This window comes from Triticum dicoccoides, chromosome 4A (genome assembly GCF_002162155.2).
Source record: "Triticum dicoccoides isolate Atlit2015 ecotype Zavitan chromosome 4A, WEW_v2.0, whole genome shotgun sequence".
In the NCBI taxonomy this organism is placed as follows: Eukaryota; Viridiplantae; Streptophyta; class Magnoliopsida; order Poales; family Poaceae; genus Triticum; species Triticum dicoccoides.
Genome location: NC_041386.1, coordinates 722,376,252 through 722,388,368, shown reverse-complemented (window position 1 = coordinate 722,388,368; position 12,117 = coordinate 722,376,252). Strand labels below are relative to the sequence as shown.

The 12,117-nt window shown below is 48.9% G+C and overlaps 1 protein-coding gene across 1 annotated transcript; it reads left to right on the top strand.

The window, feature by feature from the left end:
• Positions 1–1,123: 1,123 nt before the first annotated feature.
• LOC119288173 (ruBisCO large subunit-binding protein subunit beta, chloroplastic-like) lies at positions 1,124–6,368 on the top strand. Its single transcript, XM_037567800.1, has 15 exons — positions 1,124–1,231; positions 2,251–2,466; positions 2,568–2,693; positions 2,935–3,072; positions 3,164–3,259; positions 3,416–3,658; positions 3,755–3,989; positions 4,069–4,238; positions 4,564–4,641; positions 4,753–4,824; positions 4,958–5,062; positions 5,199–5,291; positions 5,376–5,468; positions 5,867–5,990; positions 6,086–6,368. Exons 2-15 carry the CDS (start codon positions 2,257–2,259, stop codon positions 6,097–6,099), a joined length of 1,797 nt encoding a protein of 598 aa, XP_037423697.1. The 5' UTR covers positions 1,124–1,231; positions 2,251–2,256; the 3' UTR covers positions 6,100–6,368.
• The last annotated feature ends 5,749 nt before the right edge of the window (positions 6,369–12,117 follow it).

The following is a 12,117-nucleotide window of genomic DNA, read 5'->3' as shown; positions in this document are numbered from 1 at the left end:
GTTTATAAGCCCCGCCGCGGCTACCGTGTCGAGCTCCTCTCTAAGCAGGCCTTTGTGGGCCTATTGCAAGTCTTCCGCCCCGTGGGGCCTATTGGGCTGTACGGGCCTGCATTCTGGCCCAACTAGAGGTTGGGTTTCTAGTCGTATGCAGGCCATGCCAGCCCAGTAGGCGGGCTGTTTTTGCTTTATTTAAAAAAATATTTCAAAAAGACCTTTAGTCCCGGTTCGTGTTGAACCGGGACTAAAGGGAGGGGGGGCCCTTTAATCCCCACCCTTTAGTGCCAGTTTTCAGAACCCGTACTAAAGGTCCTTACGAACCGGTACTAAAAGTCGTTTTTCTACTAGTGTTAGGAACATTGATTGAAGGGTATGAGTGCGCTTGGACAGCGATGCATAGCGGGCCGAGCGCGCGAAGCTGTGCGTTTTGTCGGAGGGTCCACGCCGAGGTCCGTGCTACGACGGCGGCCGACAAGGGATGGAGAAGAGCCGGAGTTGCTGCCTACGTCGACCCGCGAGCACCGAAGCGCGATGCAGAGGGCCAGCTCCTCGTCATCACTCTCCGCCTCACGTTTGATGGCATCCTTGTCATCCTTGTTGCGGGACTCGATGGCGCCGCCGCTGCGGGTGCTTGACATTGGGACGGAGAGGGAGAAAGGAATGGGTAGGTAGTGGAGGGGAGGCGACAGAGAGCGAAGTGAAGTTGGGGTTTTCTCCGGATGGTGATTTTAAGTTAGTACATACTGGGGTCCGTGCGGGCCATGATGGTCGGGCAGACGCGTCCAGACCTCCTCATACCCTCTCCAGATTTGTGCTTTATTTGAGGGGTGTCAGCCAGTCCGGACGTACACGTATGATTTGAGGAGTCCGACTAGGACATATGCTTTCATGACCGGAAACTGCCTGGGCCGTCAGTCAGCCTGGGAGGCCGGCTGTAGATGCTCTTAGCACCACCGGAGATTCATACATATCCTACTAATTACACAAGGGGTCCCTGTGCAAATCTTATCACTGCCATCGGAAATAGGCACTAATCCAAGGGTGGGATCGGAAGAAACCACCAAACCAATCCCCTTTGTAAAACCCTGGCGTGTATTTAAGGCCTACCTCATCCCCTTCCTCCTCCTCCCCCAACCCAACCAAACCCCTCACCCGCACCCGCAGCGCCCCTGCCCTCCCGAGGCCGCAGCCTTATCCTCTCCGCCCCGCCTCGCTCCTCCGCCGCTCCGCCAAGGTAAGCCACCGCCCCGACCCGCTACCTCCTCCCCTCCCCTCTCCCGGCGCCGCGCCGAGCGGCTCCTCGCCCGCTGAATTCGGCCGCCGGGCCATCGCATTCGGGCGTGGCGGTCCGAGGATTAGATGGGCGGGTCGCGCCCTGTTTTGGGGCAGGTCTCTGGGTGAATTAGGGCGCGGGGAGGGGGTTTCCGGTAGGTTTTGCCGGCGAATTCGGCGGCCGCGCGGTTCTGGGTCTGGGATGTTGTGCGCTCTGCTCTGCTGTAGCTGCTACGGTTTGCTAGTAGCGGGATTGGAGCGGTTCCGCCCAGATGCCGCGGGCTGTCGGCGCTCGGGAGGCTCGCCGGGTCTCCGGCTTCGTGCATAGCCTGCTGTGATGGGTACATTGGTGCGCAACGGTGTTATGGTGTGGCATTGGGGAAGTGGTGTAACCGCTGCGAATTGGTTCTCTATGGGGTGGGTGGGTGTTCTGCAGGCGGTTCAGGGCTCGTGCTCTCTCGGCCGTGTCCGTGTGCCTGTTTGGGCTTTGTGGTGCTCTTATTCGGGTAGCCACAGCAGGAGCTACATCTGCCCTTCAGTTCGTTTTGCTATAAGAATTGCAGTTTGCTTGCACACTGACTAGCTAATTTTAATAAACCCCCAAGATTGTTTGGGTGTCGTATAGCGCGTTAATTAGAAGTCAGTGCACTCTACTGGTTGGCCCTACTTGTTGTTTCTGGAACACAAACTAGGGTAGTAGAGTGGTCAGCTGCTGTTTCTGCGTAATTTGAGGACAGACGCAAAATTCTGTTTTCTACCCATACATGGAACACTCTGCTAATTTGTCGGTGCATATATGTAGGACAAAAAAAGTTAAAAGTATCTATTTTGATTTAGTGGCTTTGCCTCCACTGCCTTTATGTCTGGAGTGAAGCTTGCTTGTGTTTCCTTGTGATTACAAGATCTCCATATTCGGAGGTTCGTATATGTTGTAGTATAAATATATTGTTCTGTCATTCTGATATCTTCGTTGCTGCACAGGAAAACATGGCTTCACCATTTGGTGCCACTTCTACTGTTGGGCTCATGGCAGCTCCAACTGGCCTTGTATCTGACAAGAAGCCATTTTCGTTATCATCTATCTCCCTTGCCGACAGGCCACGACATGTGCGCCTTCAGAGGAAATGCAACTTCAGAGTTAAAGCAGCTAAGGAGCTCTACTTCAACAAGGATGGCTCAGCCACCAAGAAGCTCCAGGTGAGCTTTACATATCTTACACATCCTATTTTGAGTTTTCACTTTATGACAGTGCCTGGTGAGCCTTCAACAGACGCTGATAAGTTGTTTCCATATCGTAGGTTGGAGTAAACAAGCTTGCAGATCTTGTTGGAGTTACCTTGGGACCAAAGGGAAGGAATGTTGTGTTGGAGAGCAAGTACGGGTCCCCTAAGATTGTCAATGATGGTGTTACAGTTGCAAGAGAGGTACGTTGCATTATTACCATGTGACGAGGCAATCAGCCAGTTTTTATGCTACACTTCTAGTACTGAGAAGATTGCTTTTAGTAATCATGCATTTTTTTTTGTCACTCAAAGCACATGAGTTTGCATGTTGTATTCTTATATACATGGATCTAGTGTAATTACTTTCTGGCAATATGAGCATGCTCATGATTTTAGTTTAAAGCCCCAGCAGAATGTTCAGGTAACAATTGTTGTACTGCAGGTTGAGCTGGAGGACCCTGTTGAAAACATTGGAGCTAAGTTGGTTAGGCAAGCTGCAGCAAAGACCAACGATTTAGCTGGAGATGGGACAACTACTTCTGTCGTCCTTGCTCAGGGGCTCATTGCTGAGGGTGTTAAGGTATGCCGCTAGAAGAGGTTTATTGTTACTTGTGATTCGAGTGTGGTGTTACTGTTCTGTAAACCTAAAAATGTGTCTGTTATTTATTCAGGTTATTGCAGCTGGTGCTAACCCTGTTCAAATTACTCGCGGTATTGAGAAAACAGCGAAAGCACTAGTCCTTGAACTTAAGAAGATGTCGAAGGAGGTAAAATTAATCATTAGGCTATTATGCTGTCAAAGCGTTCCTAGTTTTGGCAATCTGGCCCTTATTAGTATTTAACTGATTCCCAACTCGAGCGAGATGGCTGGTATATGTAATATGCTTATTAGTTCTATTTACGTAGGCATGTTCTCTCTGCAGGTTGAGGACAGTGAGCTTGCAGATGTTGCTGCAGTCAGTGCTGGCAACAACTACGAAATCGGTAACATGATAGCAGAGGCTATGAGCAAGGTCGGACGGAAGGGAGTGGTTACCCTTGAAGAGGGGAGGAGTTCCGAGAACAATCTTTATGTTGTGGAGGGAATGCAGTTTGAGCGTGGTTATATCTCTCCTTATTTCGTTACTGACAGCGAGAAAATGACCACTGAGTACGAGAACTGCAAGGTAAGCTGGAATCTGAGTGATTATCAGTCTACTTTCACTGTTGCTTACTGTCTTTATGGTTCAGATTATTGATGTGTTCTGATCTTCATTCTTCAGCTGCTTTTGGTTGACAAAAAAATCACCAACGCACGGGATCTTATCAATGTTCTGGAGGAAGCCATTAGGGGACAATACCCAATCCTGATCATTGCTGAGGATATCGAGCAGGAGGCTCTTGCAACCCTTGTTGTCAACAAGCTGAGAGGATCTTTGAAAATTTGCGCTATCAAAGCCCCTGGTTTTGGAGAGCGCAAGACCCAGTATTTGGATGACATTGCCATCCTCACCGGAGGTGAGGCGAATATATTACCTCAAATGAAAGTTTTCATGACCACCAATGCTTCTTGTTCGTGACACGCTTTTTTTCACAGGAACTGTGATCAGAGACGAGGTTGGACTCACACTTGACAAGGCAGATAGTACAGTTCTTGGAACGGCTGCAAAGGTTGTCCTTACAAAGGAGTCGACCACAATTGTTGGTGATGGCAGCACCCAGGAAGAAGTGACTAAGAGGGTTGCACAGATCAAAAATCTCATTGAGGTATGCCATTCTCTTTTCTCCATGCCTCACTTGACTCGGTACGTAGTAGTTCTAGAAGGCTCCGTTTCATCATCCCTGGTACTGGATGAAGATTGGAAATTTCTTCGTATTAGAATGTTGTGTGGTTGGTTTACATGCTTCATCCTGGGCGTATATTATAAGTTTTTTTGTTTGAGCTCTGTGTGTGGTTGGTTTACATGCTTCATCCTGGGCGTATATTATAAGTTTCTTTGTTTGAGCTCTGCGTGTGGTTGTTCTGTTCATCCCAGACTTGAAAAACATTTAGTCTTAAAGTCTGATTCTAAGTTGTTATTGCTGATTCCAGGCAGCAGAGCAAGACTACGAGAAGGAAAAACTCAACGAGAGGATTGCAAAGCTCGCCGGTGGTGTTGCTGTTATTCAGGTATTAATGGAGGACACTATTATTTTTGGCATGCTGCTCTTTTGCTTGATTCCCTGTTGGAAGGAAGGATGGCATGGTAACTGTAGTAACCCATGGCTTGTGACTTGGTAGGTGGGAGCACAAACAGAAACTGAACTTAAGGAGAAGAAGTTGAGAGTTGAGGATGCTCTAAATGCAACCAAGGTAAGTCAAACAGTGTTGTGTCGTTAAAACTTATTTTACCTGTCCGCTTCGTATCTGCTTGTGAAAGAAGCAGAGTTAAGCCCATTGGTTTGTTACTTCCTTCAACATTCTAAATTGATTCTTTCTTTTGCAGGCTGCTGTTGAGGAAGGTATTGTTGTTGGTGGAGGGTGCACTCTTTTGAGGCTGGCTGCTAAGGTTGATGCCATCAAGGACACCCTGGAGAACGACGAGCAGAAGGTAAAAACCAAATGAAATTCCCCAAGGCTTCTAATACTTGCACACAATGCAGTCCGGTGCAAGTGGGTCACAAACAATCATGTTGAATCATTGAGCATTCAAGTTTGACATGCCGTAATGCCAACTTTTCTACTAGGTCGGAGCTGAGATAGTGAGGAGGGCGCTGTGCTACCCACTCAAATTGATCGCCAAGAATGCTGGTGTCAATGGCAGTGTTGTTACCGAGAAGGTTAGAGTTTGTTTGCTAAAAAGAAATGTTTTTATTTTAATTCTTGCCTGTATGTGAGTAACATGAAGAATGCTGCTTTACCAGGTTCTTTCTAACGACAACTTCAAGTTCGGCTACAACGCCGCCACTGGGCAGTACGAGGACTTGATGGCTGCTGGTATCATCGACCCCACTAAGGTTTGCAGCCTCCCCAGTCTTCCCTACACTCTTGCTTGCACACTCTGAAATATTTTGGGTGATGATGCAACTTGGGGCATCCTTTATTCTGTCTTTTCTATTGGGGCTGCATCCTCCTTATATATTTTTCCTAGGCAAACCACCCTTTTTCTTTTCTGAGATTTAGTCTTGCTGCTTTGGAATAAAGTGTCCAGATCTAAGCCTAGAAAGACAAAGGAAACTAAATGGATAAGCAAAGCTAATCTAGATTAGCTTTAATTTTGCATAATACAAAAACAAAGTAAGAACTTGGGAACTGCAAAAGGAGAAGGAAGGAAAGCAACTAATGGCAGTAAGTAAAGAACATGATGATACTGCTACGTTTAGTTTTCCTGATGAGCTTGAACTGGACATGACAGGTGGTGAGATGTTGCCTGGAGCACGCCGCGTCGGTGGCCAAGACCTTCCTGACGTCGGACGTGGTGGTGGTCGAGATCAAGGAGCCCGAGGCCGCGCCCCTCGCCAACCCCATGGACAACTCCGGTAAGCTTCAAACCCCTTTTAGCCGGTGAGCAAACGGTACGGTGCTCGTACGAAGCATGTTGCTGATGTGTGCTGCTTGCTTTGATGATGACCAGGCTTCGGATACTGATGAGCGACGCGGCCGAGTTTCTCTGGAGGACGTGGTTTAATTTTGGTAGCATGGACCAAGTTTTGAGAGATTGATTGATGATGATGATGTAGTTTCGAGATAAGGAAGGAAAAAAAATGCAATGTGATGTGCCGCCAGAAAGGCGAAATAAGCAGAGGAACATTTAGCGGAAATTATCTTGATGTAATTGGAACAGACATACGGCTCTCGTTTTACGCGCGTGCAGGAATGTACGCCATTTCACGTCTCGGTTCTGTTTTTTTGTTTCAGAGTTGCTATTGGTACCATGTTAGTGTTGTGTTGAACACTCTAGTTCTTTGATTTTCATCATTAAAGAAACAGCCAGTCCAGACATCATCGGCTGCTGTTCCTCTGAAATCGTATCTGGCGAACAAAATGTAAAAAAAGAGCTAAATTTGGAGGACAACGGCGAGAGATTCAGGGCGAATTTTTGATAAAGATAATGACGTTTAGGCCTTGTTTGGTTGCCGGGGGAGATGTACTCGGGGTAGAGCTGCCCCGGATTGAAAATTCCTGACAAAATGGAAAAAAATTCCTGACAAAATGGAAAAAAATTCCTGACAAAATGGAAACCCCAGTGAAATTTGGCATCGCCATTTGGGAGTAGAGAGAGGAGCCAAGGAGGGGGTCTACCGGTCGAAGTGAGGGGGTCTACCCAACGAGAACGGCGGCGAACAGAGACGCAACGAGAGAAACGGGGGAACTTCTCCCATGCGTCATGACTAGTGTTTTTTCTTCCCTGGGATTCGGCCGGGGAGGGCCGAGATTTCCCTGTCTTGGGCCTGAACCAAATGGCGCTGCAGAATTCCCTGGGAGAGGTAAACGCGTGGCTTTCTGTCCCTGGTATTGGGCGGGGATCTCCGAGTTTTCTCTGTGTACCAAATGAGCCCTTAGGGTTTTTTCAAATGGAGACGATATGATACTCTTCATCGGGATTCAAATGGAGACAGACAGAGGCAGTGAAGCAGGGCATCGTGAGCCGTTGGATTCGTGATGGACGGACGATCGCGGTGAGTCACCGTTAGATGCAGATCCGATGGCTGGGCGTGGTTGAACCGTTGAAGATGCCAAGCAAGGTGAAGTGTTGTGTTTCTTCAGTTCAGAACATTAAAAGTGTTCAATTCCTCAGTCCGAGGCTTGACCCAGTCGTCCTCGTGCAAACCCGGCAAAGATATAACAAAGCCCACGTTGGTACCGAGAGAGCGCGAGGAGGGCGAACAACAATCCAAACCCCACGCCGCCTCTCACCTCCAAACTTCCCCAGCAACCAAGGCCGCCTGCAGGCCCCCGCGAAATGGACCCCGCCGTCATCGTAGCATTCGGCATGGACAAGTTCCGCAAGCGCATGGCGGAGCTGCTGGCGGGCCCGCGGGTTCCGGACGCCGACGTGTTCGCCGTCCTGTGGAAGGAGTCCCGGGCCAAATATGATGGCGTTGATTGAGGATCCCTTCGACGACGAGTAGGCCGACGAGGAAGATGACTCCGAGGAGGATGAGGAGTCGGAGGCTGGCGGTGGGGAACGAGGAGAAGAGGAAGAACCGAGGAATGGAGGAGGAGGCGCCAAAGATTGTTCTCTGTAGAGGGTTGTGATGGGTAAATGCAAACAGCAGCAGGTACCTGCATATCTTCTGCTCTAGTACTAGTACAGTAGTAATAATAACACTCCGAAAGACTGAGCCGGCATATTATCTTAACCATCCAAACACAGGTTGATTCGCCTTTTATTATTAATAAGTTGCATCATGAACATTAGTACATATTACTACTCTACAAATGTTGCCGATGCTTCGTCTTTATAACAATCGGAAAAAAGAAGGGAAGGCCTGAACTGCAGACAACTGGTAGAGGTTGGGTTGTTTGTCTGACGGTTTCAACGGTCTGATTGTTCATTCATTCACCCATCTTCTGCCCTGGTGGTCAGTCGTGGAAACTTGATCAATTCCGCTCGCTCTCAGCTAACCCTCTTCCAGCTAACGGATCAGCGGACCAAGGGGGAAGAAACCATCAGCTCGTCGGAGTTCACCGAGGGGTAATCGTCGTCTGCACTATCGCCTCTCTCCACTTGCTTACTTCCTCCTGTGATACTTGGTTACTTCCTCCTGTGAATACAAGTCAGACACAGAAATAATTTAGGTCTTTGGCTACAGCACATGTAGTATTTCGCTAGTCAAATCAAGGACCTAAAACCTGTGCCCGACGTATATTCCCTCCACGTACTCCACCAAAAGCGCCAAGGGAGCCACAAGTGAACAGTAGGAATCAGCTGGCGCCGAGGATGACGTGGAGTGAACCAAAAACTGTTGGCGACGGACGTACATTGCGCATGGCAGCGGAAGGAACGCGACAACACATGACCAGTCCGATTGGAGGAAGACGGTAGTACGACGGCATCGGCATGGGCCGCTGCAAACAGCAGCCCCGCCATCAAGCTAGGACGCAACGATTCACGTGCCACAAGGATCAGGTACCGCTGTGACGCCTCAATGAAGGGGTAATGACGCCATCTTCGCTAAGCTACACGGCTTGACGAAGGCTTGCTCCAAAGACGACTTCAATAAGTTTACAGCACCCTCGGGCACTGGGGCGGCCTTGGCTGCGTTCGGCGGCGGCGGCTGGGTCTGCGGCGACGGACCATCTGACCTCGAATCGGCGGTGGCGGCAATGAAGGGTCTGGTGGTTGGACCGGCGTCATGCGTGGTGTGCCCTCTAGACAGATCTGATCTGGCCGGGGCGGCCTGCTCGATGTGCGGGGGCTCAGATCGGCGGTGACCCGTGCACACGATGCTTGATGGAGGTTCTTTGAGCGGATCCGGATGAAAACCTCGTGCTCGGGCTCGATGCCAAGACCGGCATTGGCGGCACTCTTTTATGCCGTTACCTTCTTGAAGACATCACCATGGAAAAGCTCCAGACCTTTATCCGCTACCTCCGGGGGAAACCCTAGATCAGTAGATCGGATGACGACGGCGCCTTGGTGTCGTTTTCTCCTTGGGGGCGTCATTCTTGAAGGCGTACACGGGATCGAGGGACCAGTGGGCGACTTTTTTGGTGGAGCGGTGCTTCATCCTACACATTGATGACTGCGGATCTCGGTGGCGCGGCACAGTGGAGACTCGATGCGCGATGCATGTGATGGACTCGTGCAGGAGGAGGTAGTTGTCTGGCATCATGGTGGCGTCGATGGCAAAGTGGCTTGGCAAGGTAGAAGCCTCAATATCTGCTCTGAAAACGGACCTGTGAAAGATGGCAGCGACGACACATGTGAGTGCTAACCTTCATCATATGTATAGGAGTAGTGGCATATGTTGCCAATATGCGGATTCAGGCATATTGTTGTAATACTTTGTAAGGTCCTTAAAAATAATCAATAAAGGCCGCATGCATCTCCCAGATGCAGAGTTCCGTTTAGAGCTACCTACTGTTTTTATCGGGAATGTCAAAAAATATGACGCCGGATTTTCGAACATGGCATATTAAACTTTTTTTTATGAAAAAATAAGTTGTCATAAGAATACAATTTTATTTAGCAAGCATGGCAAATCCTGCTAAAGGAAACTTCCTCATGACAAGATTTGCCATGCTTGCTAAAAAGAATTGCCATCCTCGCGATAACATAATTTTAAAAAAAATGTTTGAACTAGTTTTTATATAGAACAAAATAGACATTTTTTTAATTGTTTGGATTTTTTTGACGCGAATCAAGGATTTTATTGCTTGATAGAAATTCGGTTACAATCAACTAGGAAGCTGCTAACTAAGAAGGGTGGACAAGAGTCCAGCCAAACATCTGATATAGAGAGGGTAGTTGCATGTTTAGCGCATAGGTCCGCCGAAGTGTTGGCTTCTCTTACGACATGCTGGATCGAGAAGGAAACAAAGTTTGCAGCTATTTCCTTGATTTCATCGAAGATAGGCTTCACAATTGATCTTGGACTGTGATGCGAGTTCCAGAGGTTCGCTACCTCCAAGCAATCCACCTCCATTGCCACGTGCGAGAAGCCCCTCAGTTGGGCATATATCACTCCCTCTCGCAGGGCTAGGGCTTCGGCAATGAAAGGGTCGGTTACACCAGGGAGAGGCTTGCTCCATGCACCAGTGAAGGAGAGATGTGAGCGAGCAACTCCTCCCGCGCCTCCAACCTGAAGCTGAGTGTCGAGGGCACCGTCTGTGTTGATTTTGATCCATCCAGGCTGCGGTGGATTCCAGTTCTGGAGACTCCCGCTGCGTCATTGTGTTGGAGGAAGATCGAGTATGGCTAGGTCATCACGTGCCCATTTTATTGCTTGGGCTGGATCATACCCTTCCTCATCATGCGTCCAGCGATTCCGCGAGGTCCAGATCGAGTGCATGATTGTAATTATCTTGCATCTGTCTGGGTCTGAGAATCTAGTGTCGAGCACCAAATCTCGCGCCCATGTATCATGGTGTAGCCGTGGAAGCTTTAGTCCAATGACTTCCTTAGCTGCAGCCCAAAAAGCTTGTGCATGTGTGCAATGTATGAGTGCGTGCATGAGGTCTTCATCCGTTGCCTTGCACAGATCGCACCTAGAACTGGTGCGAATATGGCGGTATTGCATGTTGGTGTAGTCAGGGAGAATCCCTCTGAGAACTCGCCACATGAATACCTGAACTCTTGGGGTCACTTTGAGATTCCATAGAGTAGTCCACAACTGTTTTTGCGAAGCTGATGTTCCCACTACCGTCCCTTCCTCTAGAGCTCGACGCTCGTTTTGAGTCACAAGAGCACGATAGGCTGATTTTACAGTATACTCACCGGATCTTTCAAAGGCCAAAGCCAGGAAATCTTCTCCACCAGCCGGATAGGAATGTTAAGTATGGCCTCCGCATCAGGTGCAAGAAAATTCCGACGTACTGTTTCGATATCCTAGGTTCCCGTACTCTCATCGATGAGTTCAGAGACCCACTGAAGCGGGTCATTCCCTATCCTCCCCATGGGTTTGAGGGTGGAAGTGGTGGGGATCCAAGAATCGTTCCATATGGAGATAGAATCTCCGTTACCAACTCGTTTGATCAGACCAGTTTGCAAAGCCTTTCTCCCTACAATGATTGCTTTCCAGGTTGCTGACGAAGTGGTTGGAGCGTTGGCTTGCATAAAATCACAGTCCGGGAAGTATTTCCCATTGAGAACTCGGGAGCAGAGGGAGTTGGGATGGGTTATGAGTCGCCAGCCGTGCTTCCCCAAGAGCGCCAGATTAAACTTTTCGAACTCTCTGAACCCCATGCCCCCCTGAACCTTTGGTGTTGACAAATTCTCCCACGACAGCCAGTGCAAGGACCGCTTGTCAATAGAGCTGCTCCACCAATATTTTGCCATTGAAGATGTGAGTTGCTTGCGAACTTTTTTCGACAATAAGAAGCAGGACATACTGAAGGTAGAAATGGCTTGGATAACTGACTTCAGCAGTACCTCTCGTCCTGCACATGCAAGGAAGCGTTCTAACTAACCTTGCATACTTGCGCGGCTTCTTTCTCCAATGTGGTCGAAGGAGCCGCTGGTTATGCGACCTACCGCTGTAGGTAGGCCCAAGTATCTTTCCGTGAAAGCTTCAAAAAGAATTCCCAGTTCTTGCTTTACTATTTCACGAACAGGCTGGCATGCATTCGGGCTGAAGTAGATTGAGCTTTTGGCTTTGTTAACAGCTTGCCCGGAGCACTGAGCATAGATCCGTAGGATCTCGTTCAACCTTCGCGCACTATCAATGTTAGCGCCGAGAAAGATGAGACTGTCATCTGCGAACAATAGGTGGTTAACCCATGGTGAGCGTACACTCACACGAATCCCACGATCAATATGAGGGCCACCAAAATTGTTCATTAACGAAGTGAAACCTTCAGCACAAATGAGGAACGGGAAGGGGGACATTGGACACCCCTGGCGCAGTCCCTTCGTCGGCTGAAAAAAAGGTAGAAGTGTTCCATTTACTTTGATAGAGAAGCGGACAGATGATACACACTTCATGACTAGTCTGACGAACT